This window comes from Xiphophorus maculatus, chromosome 19, assembly GCF_002775205.1.
Source record: "Xiphophorus maculatus strain JP 163 A chromosome 19, X_maculatus-5.0-male, whole genome shotgun sequence".
NCBI lineage: Eukaryota > Metazoa > Chordata > Actinopteri > Cyprinodontiformes > Poeciliidae > Xiphophorus > Xiphophorus maculatus.
This window is the reverse complement of record NC_036461.1, coordinates 21,938,171-21,964,095: the sequence shown is the minus strand read 5'-3', so window position 1 is coordinate 21,964,095 and position 25,925 is coordinate 21,938,171. Positions and strand designations below refer to the sequence as shown.

At 38.1% G+C, this 25,925-nt stretch overlaps 1 protein-coding gene across 4 annotated transcripts in view; it reads left to right on the top strand.

Annotated features, from left to right (window-relative positions):
• The first annotated feature begins 2,545 nt into the window (after positions 1-2,545).
• slc4a11 (solute carrier family 4 member 11) overlaps positions 2,546-25,925 on the top strand; it is a 142,221-nt gene continuing 118,841 nt past the window's right edge. For 2 of the 4 annotated variants that reach the window (XM_023352325.1, XM_023352323.1), the window contains exon 1: positions 2,547-2,849. In XM_023352325.1, the coding sequence (XP_023208093.1) occupies positions 2,789-2,849 (61 nt within the window). In that variant the 5' untranslated portion in view covers positions 2,547-2,788. Of the gene's footprint in view, positions 2,850-23,116; positions 23,278-25,925 lie in introns of those variants that run through there. The other 2 variants (XM_023352326.1, XM_023352324.1) reach the window with 2 other exon arrangements.

Genomic DNA, 25,925 nt, shown 5'->3' with positions numbered 1-25,925 from the left:
TGTGGCTGATTCAGAACAAAGATGGGTTTGTACAGATAAAGGCAGAATGAGGAAGGTTTCTGTTAGACAAATTCATCGGATTAAGAGAGCAGCTGTTAAAATGCCCTTACAAAGCAGCAAACAGTTATTTGAAGCTGCTGGAGCCTCTAGAACAGGGGTGGGCACTCCTGGTCCTCGAGGGCCGGTGTCCTGCAACTTTTAGATGCATCTCTACTTCAACACACCTGAGTCAAATAATGAGGTCGTTAACAGGACTCTGGAGAACTTGACTGCACTTAGGAGGAGATTCAGCTGTTGGATTCAGGTGTGTTGGACCAGGGAGACATCTAAGAGTTGCAGGACACCGGCCCTCGAGGACCAGGAGTGCCCACCCCTGCTCTAGAACCTCAAGGTGGAGGATCCTCCAGAGGCTGGCAGTGCATGAACCTACTATTGGGCCCCTAACCAGAGCTCACAAGTAGAAACGGTGGCAGTGGGCCCAGCCGTACGTGAAGATTAATTTTCAAACAGCAGTCATGTTCACTGTTGACTGCTGTGCAACCCTGGATGGTCCAGATGGACGCAGTAATTGGTGGTGGATGGCCACCACGTCACAACACAGCTGTGACGTCAGCAAGGAGGTGGTGGAGTCATGCTGTGGGCCAAAATCATGAAGAGAGAATCATTGGTCAAACCCTTCAGAGTCCCTGAAGGTGTGAAAATGATCTCAGCAAAGAATATGGACTTTCTGACTGATCGCTTTCTTTCATGTTCAAAAAGAAGAGCCGTAGCTTCAGTAGCAAAATCATCTTCATGCATGACAATGAATGCTGTAAGGAATACCACTGTGTCATTGGCTGCTATAGGCATAAAAGGGGAGAAACTCATGGTGTGGTCACCATCCTCCTCTGACCTCTGACCTCAACCCTATTGAGAACCTTAGGAGTTTCCTCAAGCAGAAGATCTGAGGGTGGAATGCAGTTCATATCAAACCAGCAGCTCTGGGAAGGTTTTCTGACATCCTGCAAAGAAATTCAAGCAGAAACTTTCCACAAACTCACAAGTTCAATAGATGCAAGAATTATGCAGGTGATATTAAAGAAGATCCTATGTTAACATGTAACTTGGTCTGTTAAGATGTTTTTGATTGAAATAGCTTTTGATTTTAGTACATGTGACCACTTAATGCTGCACATTCAAAGAATGACCGTTTGCAGTTCTTTATAATCCATAAAATGTTTAGAAAATCTGCTGTGCATAATCATTTGGAACATTTTGCATTTTGAGTTTTTTATTTTTGAAAAAAATACTGTTCTCATGGGGAGCTTTGTTCAGTAAAATTTGATTTATACTGTAATAGTTCATGACTTGAAAATTATACTGACCATCATTTACATTGACCATTTAAGAAAATCTGAGAAAATATCACTTGCATAATAATTTGGAACAAGTGATAATTGGGTGTATATAACCCAGAAGGAATTTAATTTGAACAATTTGAATATTATTACAGTTAAAGTGAGGGTTAAAAAGTATTTGTTAAAAAGTACACTTAAGTACTACTCTCCGGACCTGAACCACATACAGTGCATCCGGAAAGCTCTTCACTTTTCCCACATTTTATGTTGCATCGTTATTTCAAATTGTATTGAATTAGTCACTCTCCTCAATCTTATATACACACAAATGCTCCATCATGACAATGTGGAATTTCTTTTTGAGTGAATTGCACATTTATTTAACAACAGAAAACCAAAATAAACTGAGCTGTTTCCACTTATCATCATTGAGATGTTTCTGCAGCTTACGGTGAGTCTGCCTGTGGGAAATTCAGTTGATAGGACTTGATTTTTAAAAGCACACACTTCAGAGCGCTCATGACTCCAGACTTGGGAGATGTTTTTTGTTTTACTTTATTTAAATTTTTTTTTCATCAGGGAAACCCTAAAACACATGCCCAAAATCTCAAAGGAGTGGCTTCAGAACTACTGTGCGAACTTCCTGGAGTCCAGACTTGAGTCTGATTGGACGACTCTGGAGAGATCTGAAAATGACCGCATAGACGTCTCCCATCCAACCTGTTGGAGCTGCAGAAGAACTGCTAAGGAGAACGGGTGAAGCCGCCCAAAAATAGGTGAGCTAAGTTGGTGGTAAATTCAAAAAGACTTGAGGATGTAAAATCTGCCAAATGTGTGTCAACTAAATATTGAGGAAAAGACTGTGAAAACAATATTTAATTTTGTGTACATTTTTCATATTTAAATATTTATAGATATATTTTCCATTCTATTTAATGTACTTATGGACATTTGCTCAAGTAATCACATCTAGTACAAATATATAGTATACTGTGATTTCATTTTTGGAAAAATTATTTATTCATTGTATTGGAGCAACCGTTAGCCCACGGTAGCATAAAACCTGGGACCGGCCCTGCTCCTGTGGTAAAACATACCGAGACGTCCAGCTGATCCAAAGAGTCCCGTCAAATCAAAAGTTAGAGGCAACTTTTCCTGTTGTGGCGACAGGCTGGGCGGACACTCGAAGTGCGCGCGGTGGGGCGTGGTCACTGTACAGTCCTGGCACCTTTTGGGCGCGTGCTGTCACCCACACCTGTGTCAGCTTCACTCAGCTCACCTGGAGATATGACCGGTGGCTAATTTGAGCACGCGCCCGTTACTTTCGCTTTGATGTACCGGCAGAATTGAAGTCGCGCGTCTGTTTAGTCACATACTGGAAAATAAAACGAGCGAAGGACTTCTTTATTTTTTTATCTTATTTTTTCCGTATTTTGGAAGACGGGGACGTCATGAAAACTGCGAAGGAAGACGGCGAGATGATGGGAGTGACGGTAAATCGATTTGTAGTAGGTAAGGTAGTCACCTTTGTCAATTGGGCAGCGTGTTTTTTTTCTTTTGCTTACCTATTTTGGCCCGTGAACAACCCTTCTACTATTTCTGTATATTTGTATAAATTGAAACCATCGCATTTCCTCTTAATTACTTGCTAAATGTATTGCTGCAGGTAAGTAAAAGCACCTGACCTAAGAGTTAAAATACGTTAAATGTTCCTCGTTAAAACTGAACTTTTGTCATGTAAGGTATTTAGAAGAATACATGCTACTCCTTTATAAAGTGTCTTTATTAAGGCAAATATGACATTTAATTAAGTGTTAATCTTTGCTGACTGGATGAAAATGGTCATATTAAGTTGAAGTATGAGATACCCAGAGTCGGTATAAGATTATGAGGGGCCCAATTTGTGATTTGATTTCCTAAAGCTAATTTACATCAGTCACCACAACATTTCCCAGATAAATGGTCCAAAGTTTATTTAGTTGTGTTTTGAACGTTAATGTTTGAGGTTCCTTAACTATGTGTACGTATGTTTGATTTTTTTATTTTTAATAAGAAATTGATTATCAAAAAAACATTTTGATCTTTGAAATACCCATAATTGAACTTTCAAATATATTGGTAAAACAGTGAGATTACATAAACATTTTATAAGATTAACTGCGGGGTGATTCATGTCCTTCGGAATGCCTTGAAATCTGGAGTAGTTGTGACTCTCACTTGCTTGATTAAAAAAAAAAGAAGAAGATGAATGTCAGTTAATTGACATGTAACAGACCAGTATTCAGCCAAAAGGACAGCCTTTACTGCAAGACATTTAATCATTAAATAACAATATAGAATATTCTGCCTTGAAGCATAAAAGTTCTCATCCCTTTTTAGAGTAAAGACTTGGATAAAAGTGTTCACACGATGGTTGAAGTTGGCACTTATAATGGCTAATTTAGCATTAGCTCAGGTATCAAATATTTGAAAACCGAAGATTGTTAAATCCCAGAGATGTAGGAATCCATATGGATTGAGCAACTGAACATTTTCAGATGTGTCCATGACGTATGTGATGCATCACTTTGACGCTATGAAGTTTACTGAAAACGGCCTACGTCATAAACAACCATCCTCCACTGCAAAGAGAGCGGTGCCAAGGCAAACAAGATGGCTGCTTATTTAAATTTAATATTTGGAAGCGTGGCCAACATGGACTGAACGACTTCGTTCACTTCCTCCACTAAAACTACAGCCAGACCACAATTTCAAAGTGCAGAAAAACAGCATCATTGTTCATAGCTCCTCCTGTTCTCTGATTGGCCCAGTAGAGATTCTTCCAGAGGAATCTAAGTCAATGGGAGAAAGTCCAGACGTGGCTCTGAAGGAAATGAGAGCTGCATGGAAATGTGTAGGAAGGCAATGACCAGTTTAATTCATAATGATGAAAACAAAACAAAAAAATTATCTTAATAAAAGTCCACCATGTTTTTACAGTGGGTATGGAATGCTTTTAGCCTGTGTTCTTTTGGAGCCAAACGCATTTTTGAGTTGCAGCCCAAAAGTTTGGTTTCATCAGCCATAATCCAATCGCTGACAAGGTCTTGAGAGATTTTAGCCAGGTCTGGATGTTATCTTTTAAAGAAAGTGAAGGGTTTCCTTTCTGCATACCTTTGCCTCAGTCCAGGCCAGTGAAGAATACAGGAGACTGTTGTTGTAGGTAGTTGGCAGAGATTCGTCCTTTAGTGTTGCTGTCAGCCTCTTGGCGGCTTCCCTGGCCAATTTGTCTTGCCATTCATTTGGAAGTAATGTCCAGTCTTTATTGGTGTCCATATTATCACATATTTTCTCCTGTGACTGATGACTGTATTCAATGTGCCATGATGTACAGTTGGGGACAATAAGTATTTGATACACTAGTTTTCAAGTATTCCCAGTAAAGAATGGAGAGCTCTCTAGTTTTCACTATAGATAAGCCTGTCGCAATTATTAAATCACACAATGAATTAAAATGAGCTCCATAATTATCCCTCAAAAAATCAACATTTCTTTAGGGGCAATATTTTTAATATGTTTTTGAGGGGTAACTTTAATTAGAGAGGCATATTAATTCATTTTATGGTTTTGGCTGTAAGTTAATATTTTCGTTTCATTTATTATTTTTGGTTGTCCTGGTTTTGTCTTGGTTATTTAGAATATCTCCTTCTTATCTATATATATATATATATATAGATATATATATATATATATCCTATTTAGAATATCATCAAGTTCTAAGTGTTCTTTACAAAATTAAAGTTATGATGGGCTTAATTACAGGTACATTTCAATTGTTAAAGATGCGATCTAAAATCAAATCCAGAGAAATCACATTATATGACTTTATAATAATCATTTCACATTTTAATTAATTAATATGATGATCACCATGAAATGTTTGCAAATTGCAGTGTAGCCTTTTAGGTTTGTTTACTATCCTCTTTCTGAGGCCCTGATGTGGAAAGAGTCCAGAAATAATTTACTCAAGTAAAATATGGTTTATGCAGGAGAAAGTTCTGCTCATGGATTTTACAAAGGAGGTGAGAACATTTTGGTCTCAAATTTTTATAAATTTAAAATGCAACACTAAATAAAATATGTTAGGATATGACATCATGAATATTTTGCCAGTACTATTATATTATATATATAAAAAATTGAGTTTTGTGTGATTTCATCAGGGGTTTAATAATTCTGGTCTTAGCTGTATTTTTTCATCAGCAGATTATTAATTGCATTGTGGAGGGAAAAAAATGGCAACATTAAAGTGAAATTTTTTTTTGAGGATTGTTAATGTTCTATGATTTAGTCTTAATATGTGTAATAATTAAGCTCCGCTATCTCCAGTGGACGATAACATGATCAGTGTTTGGGAGATGACAGTTGTAAATTAATTGTGCTCACAGGGATTTTTGTTTGACTTCTTTAATCTGTTAATCTGTTATTTCTGTTCTGTGTACAGTAGTGTAATACAAACTCAAAAGATTTAGGAAGGAGAGGTCAAGTTTGAACTGGGCTCCTTGTAAATAAGCATGGAAAAATGTCAATTTATTTCCTACATTTATGGGTTTCCCCCAGTGTATTATAAGCCTGGCGGGCCACCGGGCTTTACTTGTGCCCCCACCAGGCTAAGCATTGCTTACTTGCTTAGGTCTTTTTAAAATGTTTGCAATTTTTAAGAATTTATTGTTGGTGTTTAGGTATTAATCATCTAGTTTTTCAATAACACATGATTATCAAGTGATATTTTCAAATTTCCTGTCAACTTTAAACATTGTTTTAACTCAAAAACACAACGGTCCACTGGATGAATGATTGCTCCAGCACACAACCACTGGGCTTAGCAAGTTTTCTGGGGGAAACCTTGTATTTCAGACCGACACGTGTTATATTATGACTGCTAATATAGTTATTAAACTGTTGAAGAAATCCTTTAATAGAGGAGCCATGTTGCGATGACTCCCTGAAGGTGGAGTTTCAGAAAGGACAGGTATTTTTAAAGAGACAGAGGCCCAATTTGAAGCTGTCAGATTTATTAGTCAGATTTCTTTTGAGTCATATTTGATATACATAGCGTTTTTATAACAACTGTAAGTAACATAGTTACTTGATTTTGCAATAAAACAGCATCATGCCTCTGGAAAACACATAACACTGCTCCTTTAAGATCTATATTCTGCAATTTAGCTTGTGCTTCAGGACAGATTAGTCCCAACCTGAGAAGGAGCGCACATTTCTTGCATCCACACAAGTTTTCATCCCAGGCAAATGTGTGTTTGAAAATTTTCATCACACCTCAGATCGCAGTGGAGCAAATATTGAACACCAAAGGAAAGCAAACATTGTCATCAGTCCAAAATGGATTGAAACGAGCAGCTTTCACTTATAAAGTGAAATATATTATAGTGAAAAAGCATGTGAATCATAGCCAATGTTTATGCTTATCATCATGCAAAAGGATGTAGCTACTGTCTCCTAAACTTAACAACCTCTGAGTAAAACATGTAGGTATCGACAATAATATATAAAACATAAAATAAGCCTAATTGTGCAGGCTTATTTTCTTTAAAAGCAATTTTGAAGTAACCGTTTATCAAATTGTTTGTTTTTTTTATTTGTTTTTTTTAGCTTCTTGTATAACATTCTGGGGCTTATAATTTGAACGAGTCACTGAGGCTCAAACTATTAACCTTTTGACCTCCCATTTGCTTTAGCTCATCATGTAATACTCTAATGTTGAGCCACAAAGTTCTGAGCCTTTTTCTAAATTCTCCTTCCTTTTTGACCTTGAATTTCCCCCCTAAATGCACTTTTTTTTTTTTTACATCATCCATTGAATATTGTGTAACTGCCTGTCTTTGTAGGATTACCACTTTTTTATATAAATATATATATATATGCCATTTGGCTGGCACTCTCATCCTGAGCTCCTCATGGAGTTGAGAGTGCATACATGTTGTTTTTGCTTTCTTTGGGATTTGAGCCTCTATCTCTGACGCTGTTAACGCCATGCTGTACATGTTGACCTACTCCAAAGAGTCCACCCATGACCCTGTTAATGCTGTGCAGCTAGCATTAAAGTCTTCTGCTCAAATATCATTGTTTTAATAATTAAGAGTTTTATCAAAAAATACAAAATATGCCTTCTATTAAATTTGATCCCCCTTTTTTGCTTCCAATTGGAAGGTTTTATATACTTAATATTTTTTAAAGGGTAAAAACAAAATTATACACAATTCATTTCTAAATGCTAGCTGCCAAATTTGGAATTGTATACAGTCTAGAGATGAACCCATCAACTATAGGTGATTTCCAGGTAGATAGATTGGTTTTCATCTCATTAAGAACTCAAAATCTGATATCTTTATTTTGTTAGCATACCTAAAAGCTATCAGCGCTGGAGAAACGGTTTGGTGTTCAAAGTAAGTGTTTTTTAATAATGTTGAAATGTTTAATAATGTAGTTGGAACTCAAAAAGTATAAGAAGCTACAAAAAGATGTCATACAGAGGCAATTCAGCTTTTTAATTAACCTACAACAACAGACTCAAACCTGGTGGAGGATTCACAAATCTTGGTGAAGCGGTGGAAACACTCAAATCTGACTTTTTCGCAGACCAACACGTGTGCACAATTCCTTCATTTTGAACCTCACTTTGAGCTAAGTAATATTTTATTCCACAGACTCTGCTTCTGATATTGGACAAATGCAGTTTTGTCTGGTTAGCTATTATGATAAACTGTCTACTTAGGCACTTGTCAATACATCAGAGCTGCACCGTGTTGATATAACCTCAGTTTAAAATTCTGGCTGCTTTCATGGATAATGAACTGCCTTCAGTCCAGTAACACAAATTATGGAAACTGTTAGAGGCATGAGTTGGAATTCTGATGAACTAAGTTACCTTGTAGAATTTCCTTCCTGTGGAGCACATCGACCAGTTACATCTATTGACCCATTGGTACGTAAATAAGCGTGACATCCACAGAAAACACAGCAGAAAGTAAAACTCTATGGCATGATATCATGTTGCAAAGTTCAATATGTTAAACTTTGAGTTGTTTCTCAACTTTATACTGCACAAATACAGTATGTCCTATGTTTATTATATAGATTTAGCTAGCAGTGTTAGAGGTGAAGGAAAGCTGAATCAGTGTTGCCAGGTTGGGCCTGTTTCTGAAAAACACAAAACTCGTAGTAAAATGCCGTGTTATTTCACTTATCTTATTAGTTGATTTATTTTGAAATCTCTAGAATCTGTCGAACGTGACATCATCAATGATTTGTCATTGGTTAATCAAGTATAGTAGTACTGCTATGTAGTCGTATTGTAAAACATAAATCCCAGGGCAACATTATTATTATAAAGGACATATTGCCACAAAAAACTCAAGCCTCATTGTGTTCAAAGAGCCTCAATGGGATTTAGGTCTGGTCAGAATATTATGAAGGACAACTAAAAATGTCATGAATTGTCTCAAGTCTGAAAGCAGTCGATGACCCATGGGACACAAGATTTTTATATACAGTGTATATATATATATATATATATATATATATATATGGTACCATAAACATGAATTTTATTAAAGGTTGGAATTCGTTGGGTGGGTTTTACGTTGCTTTTGGGCTGGAAACTGTCGGTCAGACCTGGCAACCCTGAGCTCCGTGTCTTATTGTTTGTACTGTTAGCAGGAGGAACATCTGTTTTAGCTCTCTGCTCCTGCTGGTTTTTGTCTCCAGAATTTATTCTTGAAGTTCTTTAGTTAAGTGTGACTGATTACATTTGAGTTTGAGTGAAACCAAACATAAAAACGCTTTATCACTTCTCTACAATGGCAGCCTTAAGAAAATCGGAATTAAGGACCGAGTCTACATTCTCTAGAGAATACAAATGATGCTAATGTTTACAGCTGCTAATGCTAACAACAAGGCTCCTGAAACGTTGGTCCAGAAAAAGCTAGATTTTCATACGATGGTGGCCCTTTTTTTGGTCTAATTTAATAATGTGATGATAAACGATGGGTTCCACCTAGGCTGTCTTCTCTAATGGGTGTAAATCAACTGAAAAGTGTTCAAGGCATATACTTAGATGTCATTTTATTGTTAGCAGCTGAAAAAAAAGGGGTAAAAAAGGCTCTTTCGACTCTTTCCCACAACCTTAGTGCGTTTCTAAGGTTTATGGATGCATTGGATGAGCTTGATAATAATGTTAATTGTTGTCAGAGTCATTCATTAACACCTGCGTGGTGAGAGTGTGGTGAAAGTAAGTAGCTACTATCAAAGTCATTAATCACTTTGCTCAAATGCGGCGACATTGGCCAGTCAGTTAAGTTCCAGCTCATTTATTTGCCTTTAGAAACCCTTATCTGCTGAAATCTAATGAACATGTTTGTTCAGAGTTAAATTAATGGAGGCTTAATTAAAGCTTTGTAACTAATTATTTAACTTTATTGCAACTTAATCTGCCACATTCGGTAGTAAGTAATCCGATTAAAACATTATCACAATGATTTCAGTGACCTTCTCTTTTCATTTCACCTGTAGGAAAATCCCTGTTTCCTCTGATTGTTCTATTAATTTTAGTCATTTTTATTTCTTCTTTTTTTGTAACAACTTTGATGTTAAAACACCAGAAAGCTATAGACTTAGGCATGTGCAGCTATCGTATTCTCACAGTATGACGACATTAGTTTTAAGTATAAACACAATAAAACAAAGCAAATTACACAACATTGCTTCTGTTTACTTTTTCCTTGAAACCTATAAATTGCTGACTGTAGTTCTTAAAGCTGCGCTAACTTATGTGAGGAGTGGCACTCCTTTAGTTTTTATACCACTACTACAAATAAGCCTTGTTTCACTCTGGTCACCTCAGCACTTTCTCTGGCAACTCACAGACCCACCGGTGGATGGAAGTGTTCACTATGTCAGAACTTCTTCTGCAATTGTGTTTCCATCTCCCATGTAGAACATGAACTCTTTTTCTTTTCTTTTTTTTGCATGTTATGCATGTTTTATTGAAATAACGCGAGCGTCATGTCATCTACAACTTTGTATTTCAAACATTTTGGTCAAATTACTGTCAGTCAGAAACCTTCGTTTACAGTGGTTTTCAATGTCTTACTTTATTGGTTTTTTTCCCTGTTTGAAAGCACCATTAAATTTCTACATTCACATTAATCACTGAAATGCAGAAACAAATGAATATCAGAAGAGTTTACAATGAAGCATACGTTCAAAATAAAATGTCAGCTCTGTTGCTATGTATAATTCTGTCTCCTTCTTCGAAACATGTTAAGAGAGAGATCAGACAAAGAAATGTTTGAAGGAACTGTTCAGCACAAGCAAACAGCTTTGCAGTGTGATGTCATTTTTTTCCTATAATACAATTTAACTCGGCTAAATTCAACATCCAGTGTTGAATAAATCACTTTTGACATCAGCTGTGCTGGCGTTTTCATAGACATCATGATGATGAAGCTTAAAACGTTTAACTGTGATTACATGAGTCAGCAAATACATAATGTTCAGAGTTGTATCTTTTTCTGCAACAGACCAAACAATGTGAGCAGTTCTGCTGGCTACCTTTGGCAAATGCATTGTTGATTCAGTGGAGCTCTTCCAGAGAGGTGGCACTTTACACATATAAAACCTCCTGCCATGCATGACAATGACTGGAAACACACAGGTGAGATGGATTTTCTCTAAGAAAGGTTTCGGCTCAAAGGGAGCACTGGCGATAGTAAAACTTTACCCTTGTGATCTAAGTGGAAACTTCACAACGGTGGGTGTCTAATATCAACAACTTGTTCTATTGCATAGAAAAACTACAAAACACAATATATAACAAATCACAACACATAGAGCTTAAACATAAGCCTGAGGAATGAGATTTTAAACATTAAGAGGCCAAACCTGCTCAATTCACACCATAGATCTCCTTTCAATTCCGGATTAAATAAATACGTCTTCTGTAACATCCAACATGAACTCTTTTTCGAAAAAAAAAAAGCAAAACAAAAACCACCTTAAGCGAGTGTAAAAACGTCTAATTTTGGTGAAATTGAAGTTATTTTAAATGTTGTCATTTCCAACAACCTTTTCTAATGTGATCTTGCAAAACGTGCAAAAACACGTTGATATAAACCCTGCTTCATAGTCATGTGCAATTCTATTTCCCCTTATGTCATATGCTTTATTGTGCAATTTTGCACTATAATATTTACAGGACTTTGCTGAACTGGTGTTTTTTAGATTGATTATTATTGTTTAACAATATTTGATAACTTATTTGTAACTGGAACTATGAATCTGAACTCTAAACACTTGTGTCATTTTTACTAAAATCATGCAACTCACCAATTAACTGTGGTTCTATATTTGAAAAATGCACACATTTGAATTGCCAAATGTGTGTTTGGTGTGTTATTGCCAACACGCAGGCATTTTGTGTAGGGGTGTGTTTGTGCGTGTGCTTGTGTGTGTTGTCGCAGTGTACAGTTTGATGACAGACACATTTTATTATTCTCCATGGAAAGCGGCACTCAGCCAGCATCTGAAAATGGACAATGGAAGGCAGGAGCCAGTGAGGAGAAAAGGAAATCCCACCCAGTGTTTGTCCACTAACTGTGTCTTTGCTATCTTCCTGCTTAGAGCACAATACAGCAAGGTGCCCTTTGTAGTTTATTGCTGTTTTAATGCTCCCTGTAGGTGCGCAGAATTTTAAAGCTGGCTGCAGAGTGACATGTTTTCATAAGTCACCCTGGATAAGCAGAGGGAAGGTTAACTTTTTTTTGAAAATGAGGCAGTTTGATCTGTTTTGATAATGGTGACAGTCACTCCTGCACTGGGGGCTGGCAGTTTCTGCTGTTTAAAATTAAAAACTCCTCTTGACCTGAATAATGATCATCAGGAAATTATATTTTTCCTCCAAATTGTATGTCGGTTCAATTCAATATTAGATTTTTTTTAACACATCAGATAACATTAAATGCACAAGCGGTGTTATTGGATTTACCTTGACCCTTGAACTGCATAATACATTTATCTTTTTGGTGAGGATAGAGAAAATCTGCTCCTCCCTACCACTGATTAATGACACTGTCACACTCTATTATTAATGTTATTAACAATAAGAATGGCTCTCAATGCTTTTACATATAATTATCTGTACATACACGTTTTGTTTTATTTCAAACATCCAGATGTGTATCCAACCAAGCATGATGTTTTCGATGTGGTGTTTTGATCAGGTTGGTTTTTGTTTGTATTTTGTATTGTACTGAAAAGGGACTCAAGTAAGGGAAACACTCCTGCCATCTCTAGTGCTTCTTCTAGGGATGATTCCAGTCTTAACTTTCTCTTCATTTCCATACAGAGTTGGCTGAAATGAACTCTTTAAGAAACATCAAATAGATGGTAACCTTTAGTAGTGTCGGTGTTCTGAGCAACTACAGTTTCCAGTAGAGGGCAGTGTGTCTGTACTGTATATCTGTCTCAAAAGACAATGGTATTTACATTGTTTAGATTATGCGCATGCTAAATATCATTTGGCTGGAATATCTCTATTGGGGATGTGATTCATTTTCTTTTCTGTTGTTGCCATTGGAAGAGAAAACATTCATCTTTATTTTAGAGTGTAAATGGATGAATCACCGTAACTGAATCTGGAATGTATCTACATTGCCTGGCAAAAGTATTCAAACTTTTCAACATTTTGTCTCATTAGAATCACAAAGTTTAGCAAAATTATTAAACTAAGGCATAATGATACAGATTTTTCACATTTTTACTCATTTAAATATAAAAGGAATTGATTGCAGTTGTGTCTCCCCTAATTTGGTCAGAAAACTAAACAATTTGTTTTAACCAGAGTAGAAACCATAAGGCCCATGTTAAATCTAGAGGACACACAAATCACAGGACTACTATTGGTTATACACACCACAAATGTATCTGGTATATAAAAAAGCAAAGATCAGAAAACCATTTCTGGAAGAAAACCATGAGAAGTATTGTTTAAAACTGACCCCGAACCTCATAGATTCACAGAAAAAATGTGAAAAAGAAAAAAAAAAAAAGGTTAGGATGTTTCTTGTGGCCTACATGCAAAACGCTACATCTGGTGGAAAACTAATATTGAACAGACCCTTCATACTGTGAAATGTGGAGGTAGCTTCATGGTCTGGGAAAGATTTCTGTCACCAGAAAGAGAATAGAGGCACTTCCAAAACCATGTTTTGTTTTTATGCTTTATGCTCGTCATATAAATCTAAAAGAAAGAAAATCTTAAGTAGTGTGTTGTAATGCGAGTAATCCTTCAAGAGTATGTGCTCCATGTCTGTAGTTTGACATTTTGATTTTTTCTTTCTTTTTTGCATCCGATTGAAGGTTTTCTATCTGTTTTTCTAGCCTCTTAAGGTTGACTTTCAAATTATATGTATCCAATTCCTTTAAATATATACATACCGTATATATATATATACATCCATCACCTCCATCTCCATACAGTATGTACTGTATATATCCACTTTATATGCATGTAACATTTTTATTCATTGCAGACCTTTATTGTTAGATCCCAATACCTAACAAAGTAGGTCGCTAAAATTGGCCCCAAGACTTGGAATAAATTTTTATAGTGCCCATTATTAATCAGCTGTTATTCTTCAGGCAGAAGAAGAAAGGATTTGATTGCCGCTTCACATCTGGGATGAAAGTAGATTTCATGGAAAAGAACAAATTTAGAAAAAGTCATGCTTCAGAACTATTTTATGCCAGAACTTGTGCTGTGAGAAAACACGACTTGCACAAAAATCCATGAGGGACGGCGGAGTCCCTGCTCGAAATTCCGTGAAAGACGTGTACGGAGCCCCGTGCAGGAACAAAAACGGCGAGTGACTGAGGGTCATTGCGCGCAATGGAAACCCTGTAAATTCTAGACACTAACAGGTACCATAGATTTGCACAAAAATCCGTGAGGGACGACGGAGTCCCTGCTCAAAATTCCGTGAAAGAGGTGTACGGAGCCTTGTGCCAGAAGCAGATTAAAATGCTGTCTACATCGTTTTAAACTGTGTGATTGTGAGTTTGAGTGGGAATAAAAATAGCAATAGGTATTTTGTTCCATATAACACAGTAGGAGTGTAACAGGTAAAACCTTCTATGGATGCAAACTCGGCTAAAAACCCACCTGTTTAGGATTGTATTTGAAACGTAATCAATTACAAATTGATTGATGGAACCTGACTTAATGTCGTGTTTTGATTGTTGATTCTATGTTGCTTTGTGTTTCTGTGTTTGATATGATGTAAAGCACTTTGAAATGCCTTGCTGCTGAAATGTGCTATACAAATAAAATTTGATTGATTTGATTGAGTAAAAAACATTTCTTCAAGCTTCTACTTTTGACCATTTTGCTTCTTCAAACATTTATGTTATTTGAATCTTCAGGACAGATTAGTTGAAGTTGGAATTTTTGTATTGCACAAATGTATATTGGGTGGGCCATTCCTCTAAAGTTCATTATTGAATGAGCCTATATGAGGCATTGCCACAGCATACGAGGCCTTTGGTGACATACATGAGTCTGGAAAGCATGTTTGGTGAAACCATTATCTAATGTTGGCATATTTTTTCCAAACACAAATCTAAACTGAAACAAATATTAATACTGTGAGACATTCTTTTTCTGTTGTTTAAAAATCTATGTTTAGATGTAAAGTAATATTGAAGAAAGTTCGGTTTAGTAACAATTTGTGTTGCCGTAGATTGTAAATAACACCTGAGTCCGCTCTTATTTAGCAACCATCTGCGTAGTACATTGAACTGCAGGTGCCATTACATTGCTACGGTAATGTGTACATGAGTGTGTGTGTGTGTACCTGTGTCTTCTCAGTTACATTTCCCTGAGCTGTTTTTGCTTGAGAGAACATAATCAAGTTGTTCTTCCCCAAATTAAATCTGTAGCTAGTTTGTGACCTGAAATATGCCCTCATCCCCGTGGCATTACTTACAGCTCACTACTAAGGATTTTGTACAGACACACGCACACCCACGCCCACACACACAGATCCACGGCACGGGAAGCCCAGAAGACTATGTTCTGATGGCTTCATGCAGCAACTTGACTAGAAACAATTCCTCCACTCGTCTCCCGTTTTCCTCTTCGACCTTCTCTTCCTTTCCTCCATCACCTTCTTTATTCTTTTGTTTCCTTCCTCATTCCTCCATTGGTTATTCCCAAGTGTTGTGATTATCACTGTGCCTTTCTCTCTTCTTGTGCCAGACTACAGCATAAACAACAACAAAGACTGCACTGAACAAAAAAAACAAAAAACAGACAGACCCTTTCCCACACCCCCCCCCACACACACACACACACACACACACACACACACACCGACGGGAAGGCTGACAGCTACATCTGCTAATAGACACACTTGGAGAGACTAAATAGACATCTTCCCATAGACGGAAAGACAAGAAAGCCGCCTACACACCCAGACAGCGAGGATTTGGTGAAACATAAGCACACACAGCGTGTCACCGCATACACACACTCAGTCATAATTCTAATACAGGTTGTCCCTAGTCAAAAGGAGCGAGCAGGATTCCCTCACTGATTGATGACTCACTGAGGCAATAGCCGTGGCTGTTTGGGCTTCATTATTGTCTACGCAGTGTCACCATTATACCTCAACTGATGCAGACGCAGCTACCTGAGCAGATGGGTCGTTTGGCGTCCAAATCACCAAATAAAAAGACTTACTAGTACAGGAGCATTTTGACATCCTAATGAGTCGTACACACCACATCCTGACATCTGGCACAAGGACAAAAGGACAGCACATACACTGCAGGAGCAGCAGCACTGCGCCGTGCAGTACCAGACTACAAATCAGTTATGACATAATTTCCACCGCTCTAAACGTGGCTGCATTCTACTTAATATAGTTTCCAGCAAACGGATCATATTTTTAAGGCAACCTTGTGAGGAGAGTTAGAATAGTTTTTGTAAATAAGATGATGGCAAATTGTTGAATTATATTTTGGATGAAGCAAAGGTAACACTTTACTGTGACAAACAGAAATAAAGCCACATACAGCACATTATCAAAGTATTCATATATTGTCGCAGTACAACTACATCTATTTTATAGAGATTTTATGTGGTAGATAGGGAGAAGAATATCTGTTTTCCGAAGATCAACCAATAAAAATCTAAATGGGTATTAAACACCGATACCCCAAAATAAAAGGCAAGCAATAGGCAGGTTTTAGCAACAGGATTTTGATGACGCACAAGTTTAGGTCAAGTTTATTTGTAAAGTAATTTTCAGCAACAAGGCAGTTTAGTGTATTTAACATCATAAAAACATTATAGAGTCATCAATCATGAAACAAGCAATAAACATTACATTTTGGCACCTCAGTGGTCACTTCAGATGGAGGGCAGGAAGTATAATCTCAGTGAAGGAATCTGTTGGAGAGACTCCATAATGAAGCTCTTTAGATCCACATTTAACACAAAGACAGAGTGTTGTTGATAGAGGTTGACTGTTGGTGGCCAGACTAGCAACGCTACGTTACGCAAAGAGCTGGAGCAACCTAAAAAGCCCCAAAAAAGTTCATATTTCATTGGGATTGATGTTAACTTGTTTCTCATGTTGCTAAATATGACTCATGAATGTAGAGAATGACAGCTCTTCCTTTATCATCTCCAGATGTTCTGACATGTTTTCTTTTCTGCAAGCTAAAACGTAGGTGGTGGTTAGGTTTTAGCAATGATTAAATGTTGTGTTCGATTTAAATATACAGTATTTGTCTGTACATGCTGGATCACACAGAGCAGCACAGGTTTTTGATGTATTTTTATTGCATGTATTGAACAATTAATGTCCATAATACTTTAACCAAACAGCACCATGTCAGAGAACAGGTTTAATGTCTGTAGGGTGTAGGCAAGTCTAACTGACTGCATTTCACTATTGAAGTAAAACTTGAGCAAAAAATTAAAATAAAAATCTAAAACCTTTCAGAGAAATGAGGGCATCTTAGGAGTTTTTTTTCAGGTTTTACTTCATTTCTGGTAATCACCTTTTCTTTCCAGATAAATTTATAACTCACTGAAACCACCTGAAGATCCCCCATAGGCCACCGCAATAATGAGACATGATGTTTTTCTTTTTTATGTTTTGTGAGAGAAACGAATGTAACTTCAGTCTCCAGACCTCATTTTGGCCCTTCAGGCAGGTTGGTAAGCAACACTGCAGGCTTGTTTTTCTTGAGTTTATTTGATCATTTGCTCTTATTGATATTTGGAAAAATCATGTCCTGCAATATGCTGTTTGATGTCTCAGTAGAGTGTGCTTATCATTACACCTGAGCTGAGTTTCATAGGTTAGGTGAGGACACTTGAATTAGCCTCTAGTTCACAGAGTGTTGTATTTGCACTCATGGTGTGTGACAATGCTTATCCAAAAAAAAAAAAAAAAAAAATTAATTAGATAAATTTGAAAAACAATAACTACTTCCCCTCCTTCTGAGTCTGACCCATTCCATTATGGATATCTTGTACATAATGACTTGTTAATAAAAGTGGGGTATGGTCAAGTGGTGACACAAAGTTATGAAGTTGAATGTCATGTTGTGTTCTTTTATTGGAAAGAAATTAGAAAAAGTGGAAAACTCAACACCAAAGTCTTAAAACCTTTTTGGATGAAGTTACCATCTTCACCCAAATTCCTTGGAAAGCTTGTAGCAAACGATTGTTACTGGAGCGCTTGATAGAGGCATGACCACATTGCTGATTGGTTCATGTTTATTTCCCTGGCAACACTCCCTGTCTCTGTTTGTGTCACCTAGAGAAGGCAGATCCTTCTGGTTCTGACCAGATTTAAAAGCCACAATGGCGACTCACTGCAACCCCACGTCACTGAATGCTATATTTCTATTATCCTTCAATGTATGCCATTAAGACCAGTGATTGGACAGAGGGAGACTTACAGAACAACCACAAAAAATTGACTGAGTTCTTGTAAAATGAAGGAAAAACAAAAACCTCACACACAGCAACACATGTTCACTCATATATCCACAGCACAGCCTTTTCTTTTTTTTTCGCCTTTTTTCGCTAATGTATTGTGGCTCTGTATCTTGTACTGTGGTGCATAAAAGGAAAAAAAAGAGTCTCAAACGGTTTTATAAACTGTGGGGGACAAAGGGATTGTTGGATTGTGCCAAATCAAAGAAATGAAAAATGGCTTATCTCACATCTATTCTAAATGGAAAAACAAAGAAAAAGCCCTGATATCCTCAGCTAACAAAAAGGTTGGCTAAAAACATTACATCTGTGGCACCAGCCTACTTATCTAGCGCATCTAACAGAAACGAACCTCTGTGTGAAAAACATACCTACTCCTCAAACTCCCACAACAAACTTTTAAACAAAAGACAATGCTCCACAGCAGCAGCACTGCCGTACTCCGCATTCATCTGCTAGGAGCAGAAGGAGAGCCCAGAGCCACAGGTGAGGCTTTTTCATTGGGTAGACCTGGATCTTAATTGGTCTTTTCAAATTCTCTACCCATTCAGAGCTTAAAATTTCAAAATTCCTGCATTTTGAACCTGAGGAGAAACATGAAAAAAAGGGCAGGAGAAAAACCACCAACAGTCTGCAAGACATGTAACATAATTTCAATGATTCTTCTGTCGTCTGCATAGTTATTATAAACAAGGTATAGTTCTCCATCATCTGAACTAAATAGGATCAAAAATTTAGTTAATGAGTTAGAACCAACAACTTCATACTTTAAGGATTAAGCCTGTACTGTTTCAATTAAATTGGTCACAAAAAGTAATACCATCAGCTTCATAAAGTTAATCCTGATGGAAAAGCTTAAATCGAACATTGTAGCCCTGATATGGAGAATTTCAGGCCTAATTGCATTCAAAAGTTAGGCAATTAAGTCACAGAAATTAGTCTCCTTGTTATACAAATGCACACAGTGATTGTGTTTTCATTACAAATGTGTGCAAAACTCAATATTCCGCTAATGTTGAAAAGTAATGTTTTTCTCCATTAAATAAGAAATGTAATTAAAATCATATAGATAAGTTTGTTCGCGCAATATGTCATTAAAAAACACGCTGCGCCATGATCCTCCAACTACTTCCTGTCATTTTCTTCTTTGTAGTTTGCAGCAGTGGCAACAACTGGTTGTTGTTCATGTGACTTGTGATGTGTAAAGTGTTTCCAGCGTAGGTTTGCGAAATAAACCAATTTTGATACAGCCAAAAAACCACTTCATGCCATCGCCAAAACGTTTCCTTGAAAAACAAGTTTTTTTAATTTTTATTTTCTAAATGTTAAATAAAGCAATTATATGGTCAGTGGAAACAGCTACTGAACGGTTATTTAGTATAATCACTCAAGTGTAAAAATATGTAATTTCTCTTATATTGTGGGATGTCTGCTGATTAACAAAGCAGGAACGCGCTCAGATCTCACACTTCTTTATTCAGTATGTCACAAAACAGCCTCTCATAAATCACGTTGCTCACCTATCATGGTACATTTCACATCAGAACTTGTACAGCAATGCTTAATCCTGTCGCACGTATACAGAACTTCACCACAAATTTACAAGATAAAGACCTGGATTGATCTGTTAACAGTTGTTGCTTTGACGTTTAAACTCTTGTAAACATATATGCGTTAGCTGCCATTTGTACATTTGGTCATACTCGAAACCAATAAATCCAAACTTTCAGAACTCTGACACTTACTATGAAATGAACTCAAATGACAAGTCAAGCCTACATGGTGGTTTACTCATTGTACCTGAACAAGGGACGGTTTCCGACGGTGTTCGTCTCAGATGCTACATCATTTGTCTTCCAGGTCACAGGATTTGTTGGTTTGTACGAACAGTTTGTGTCTGATATACGCAGAAGATGGCTACTGTTGTGACTGAAATGTCCTCCTGCAGCTCTATCCACTGCAAATGACCTGGGGGTTGAACTAGCACCATGGACAGTGCCTGGAGTTGTCCACTGTTTCTCACCATTTAACTTTGAGAACCGTGTAACGCCTGAATTCAGTACAGGCAGATTCCTCACACTTACAATTAAAAGGGTTGCTTCTGTTCTGTAAGCCTTGTCTGCAAAAACAGGTGGTAATTGTGACGCACCAATCTTAGCTACCTCTGCAAAGGTCTGATAATTAGCCACTGTACCCTTTTGCTCAGCTGTAGGAGAGGGCTGAAAAAAAATTAAATGTGAAAAAGACTAAAAAAGATTTTAATTTTTAGGTAGTTTATTTTAGTAGTTTGGACGGAAATGCTCTAAACGTTTTATTTATAACCCGTGTGGCTAAAATGAGTTTGTTTCACGGGTATTGTTTTTTTTTTATTTTTGTTAAATAAATAAGATACATTGAAGGTGTATTGGGGTCTTATAATGGCTAACATTGTCAATTCATAAAAATAGACAGCTATCAGCTTTTATCAGCAGGTCAGGTTTTTTAAAGATTGGCCAGAAAACGGTAATCGGCACATCCTTTCTGCAGACAAATCCTGAATCTGTCAGTCTCCTATTCCACCCAACCATCACTCTTATTCTCCCATGAACTTGAGGCTCAGATTGACCCCCGACCCCTCACAGGGGGCAGTTCACCAATTTCTAGTTGAGAATAATGACCTTAGAGTTGGAGCTAACTCTAATCGCGGATGTTTCACACTCAGCAGGGAACCGCTCTAGCACTTGCTGGAGGTCATAGCCTGAAGTAGCCGACATAACCCAAAGTTTCTCCCAGAAAGCTTGTTAAGCCTGGTGGTTGTGCGCTAGGACAGTCGTTCATTCATCGGCCTGTCGTCTTTTTGAGTTAAAAAATGTTTAAAATTGACAAGAGATTTGAAAATATCACTTGATAATTATGTGCTATTGAAAGATTGGAAGATTAATACCTGAACACCAACAATAAAGTCTTAAAAAGTGCAAAGATTTTAAAGAGACTTAAAAAAATAAGCAACTCTTGGCCTGATGGGGGCACAAGTAAAGCCTGGTTGCCCGCCAGGTTTATAAAGCACTGAGGGAAACCCTGTAAACATTAGCGAAAAGCAGCAGTGATGAGATCCTGAATCTCCTCGTCATGACAAACGACACAAACTGGACTGGTGACAAGGGGGAAGGTCAATGGTGAAGTGGGAGCAGGCTGGACTTTGTGCCAAGAATATTTCGGATCTTGCTTTGGGCATAAAATCATTGGATTACCTCCATGCAGACTTTATTGGCATTACAAAAACAAAACTGTTTTTATAATTACTCACCTACTTTTTACAGGTAATTAGGGTTGGAAGCCCTTCTTCTTCACTCTAAAGGCTGCCACATATTTAACTCAAAGCTAATGCTATGGTTAATGCGTGGTCACGTGGTTGCAGACCTTTGGTTTTCGCACACACCTTTCGTACAACTTCACAAACCACCAGGGAGGCACCCCACCCTCTTCAGTATGCATCACGCTCTGACACGCCAGGGTTCCCCCTCCTTCCTTCCCTCTCTTTTGGATACGAAACAGTCGCAGAGAAAGCACCACAATTTTTCTGCAGACAGTCGCCTGAACGGACAACATCATTACAATTTCCATGCAGAAGTTTTTAGCCATTTCACATGTCTTATTATTACAGTAGTTATTTTGTAAAGACAAGTACAAAAGTACACAATCCCTCGCCGTATCAGATAAATGCTCATCCGATCGATACAAAAACCGGATAGAGAAAGCGGACTAGTTGAAGAGAAATATCAACATTGAAGTCTGAGCGCATTTCTGCATAAAAATCACAAACTACTGACCAATCGCACAACACATTGCACAGATCTCTGTTGAAACAGTTCGATCTGGGCCTGGTGTCGAGCTCAGCAATGATGCAATGCTCGTCACACGTTTACGTCAAAGAGAGCCGATTTCGGCACTTTGGATGAATTCTGTAAGATCCTCAATTCTCTGCTCCCTCCGCTTTAGTAGGTTCTCTGGCTGGACTACTTCAAAACTTTAATATTACTACTGGCCTGAAGGAATAATCTGGTAAATTTATTGATTACTTGAAACCTCAGTCTGCCAGGTGTATGAATATTTTCCAAATAAGAGTCACTCAAAATTAAATTTTTAGACAGTGAAACCAGTGATGAAGAGAAACAGTCACATGTTCCCAGATCTCCCTTCTTTTTAGATGTTATCACGCAAGACTGAATATTTTGGCAATTTTTGCAGAGGTGTCAGCACAAATCAGATCTCTGTGCCACTTAGGGTTATGTAGACACGAAGGCAACAAGCATCTGAAACCAAGTGTGCCTGCTCGCGTTTTGAGAGCAAACCCTGAACATTATGATCTTTGTTTTCAAATTGTAGCTTAGGATTTTGACAGAGCCACAGTTGGTGGACGAGAGGAGTGCAGAGGAGGTGCATTCGCTTTCATTTTCACCTGCTTGAGTCAGTCGCAACTCAACAAAGGCAAACAGGAGAGCCGGGTTGGCTTACAACATGACATCTTCCCCAAACGTCGACTAGGTGCGTCTCCACCTGAGCTTCGCCGCGATGTTAAACAGCAGGACGGTAGAGTGAAGAAGCTGACTAATAAAAAAAAAAAAAAAAAAAAAAAAGGCACTAGGACCCAGTGGCAAGAGCGCGAGTAGGCAGGCAGAGTGGGGCTGAGTCACTGCATGTGTCTGAGAGGCAGTCAGAAACAGAGCAGAGCAAGGGAGAGCAGAGGTGATCTTAGTCTCATCAGCACAGGATAACACAACCATGATGGGTTGATTTTTGGGGGTTGGGGAGGCGGTTGGGTTTGGAAGTGTGCATTTGCCACCACTTGCTCAGCCATGGAGACCAACAAAGTTCTTCATTTTGTGCCTTCCGGTGAGTATATATCAAAAGCTCCTGAGAGCTGCTTCTCCGCTGTGCACGACACAACAATCACTGGGAGAACCTTGGGGTTCCCTTCCTCATGAAACCTGAGAACCCCCCTTGTGCAAAACATATGCAGCCCACTTCAACTTCCACTCTGAGGCACGGCAGATGTTTACGTGGATGCGTTCCATTGCACATACTTGCCAAATCGGGAGTTTGATCAATTTGTGCTCAGAGGAATGTGGCAATATAGCGGACACAGACAGGAAACTGATTCTTTTTCATTTTCGAGAAGACAGAGAGCTGTGGCAGCTGTGTTCTGCTTGTAGAAATTGAGTTGTTTTTTTTTTTCCTGTGAAAACATATTTGTGTGTGTGTGCACGCATGTGTGCAAAAGTGTGCATTCTTTTGTTTATGTCTGGTATGCGGCACGAGAGGTTCCTGTGTCGTTTTTTTCTTTTCTTTTTTTCCAGCAATTGAGGAACTGAACCTTGAGAAATTGTTGCATTGCAAACCCTCGCAGCGACGCGAGTGTACCTGTCGAGACCGTGCACAGCCGGAATGCAGAGGGAGCATGTGTTGCATTGGTGGGCTCCTGCATGATAAGTAGAGAAAGACCGTCAGCGTGCAGGGAACAGTGTGTCTGTGCTCCCATGCAAAGGAGAGACAGGCATCTGTTCTTATCTGGATGTTTCTGTCTACTTGCATCAAAAAACAGGACTTAAGAACATATCGATCCTTAATGGTGCCTGTGGTTTTTTGTTTTTTTAATACACACTTGTGTGTGCGTGTGGGGGGGGTGCATGTGTGTGAGAAGACAGATTAGTATTGCTGACAGCCACAAGAGAGCAGCGAACCCCCCCCCCCCCCCCCCCCCCCCAAGCTCCCAATGTAAGTCCTAAGAGAACCCAAAGCCCATTTGGAGGTGTGATGCGGCTGCCTCCTCACTTTCATTTTGTCTAAGGCTGAACAGAATACTGCAACTCCTGGTGTTTTTCTTTCTCCCTCTCTCAGTGTGTGTGGGCGGGCGTGTGTGTGTGTGTGTGTTTTACTTAAACATTACTTGGAATTCTGTGACAGCAAAAATACTATGTCTGCTTGTGAATGAGCACCGGGTTGTGTTTGTGTACATATACTATAGGTATTTGTTGGACTTCAGTTCGGTGTGTGTTTTCAGCAGATGCATTGTGCGATCTAACTAAACCAGAGTGTCGGGTGTCGAGGTGTGATGGACACTGACGTGGCTTGTCCTCTGAAGAGTAATTTGCATTCATTTGCCTGCGAGCTGATTAGGTGGAGGTGACAGGTTGGATCCTTGCAGCAGAACAATTTGGTCCTGTTTCCTAAACGGCTTGTCACACAGGAAAGGTTGAAGGCTCCAAAAACACCGTTCAGAAACAGGAGGATTGCTAGTTGCCCATTTAATGATGATCGTATTCTGTCTTAGTTGACCTTGATTTTAAAATGCTGATATTGTTTACAGAAAATCGTGTGTATATGCAGGAATTTGATGGCATTATTGATCACCACTGGTGACTCAACAATTACATTTACAAAGGATTAGATTTTCTTTTTCTTTTTTTTCATCTCCCAATTTACTCCCCTCTGGATTTTTGGAATAAAGCAGAGCAAGCTGCTCTGTGCGACAAAAAATCTCAGGATCCATGGCATTGGAACATGATGTCCAACTGAAGGTACAGCTCGCACTGGCCTGGAAAATGAAGAAAAGCTTTAACTGACTGAGTTTTATGCAAATGGAGACATATTTTGCAAACAGATAATCATGTTACATTATTCACCCGCTATCTAACGGGTTTCTACTTGCATTTTATTTTTTTAGGGGAGGGCAAGGTCAGAAGACGTAAGTTTCACTTTTTGGATTGAAAATTGCCACAAGGCGTCTGCATGTAGCGACACTGCAGTCAGCTTCACTAATGCTCTGATGATGAGTTTCATCTGTGTTTTTGTTTTTTTCTTTCTTGCTCCTATTAACCAGCAACAAACTTCTCCTGCTTATGACGATGCCTTAGAGAACTGTGCAATCATTTCTGTTTTAAAAAAACCTTTTCATTTCTGTCTAGCAGCATATATTTATTTAGAAATTTACTTACAGATTTTTTAAAAGATTTTCTCTCTGGGTTATGACCATAAATAACTTACACAAGTAACCTTCAAATGACTTTGCTTTGCATAACTGGAAAAACTCCACATGAGTCGATGAGGAACAGAAATGTTTGGATCATTTTTCAGGTGTGAATAATATTTTGAGCGCATAAGAATGTTGAAGAAGGAAAGTTTCCACATTTATCAGTATTTACGCAACAACTGGAGATGCAACAGTTTATCCAGCTCATGAGATGAGACAATATCTGACACAAGATATTTGGAATACTTTTGGGAAAACAAAGGATGCTTTTTTTTTTATGATTAGAAAAACAATTTCACAAACCACAAAACAAGTTTCCAAGATGCTAATCAGTGTAGAATTATCCAGTTCAGGCTCAACCTACCTGCCTACTGCTGCAATTATGCGATTTAAGGCAGTTTTATTCCAAAATAAACTGAAAGTGATATTTCTGTGTTTTTACTAACAGAAAAAAGGTGCAATTAATCTACAGTGCCTTTTCAGGTTTCACCAGTTGGAGTATTTTTTTTTA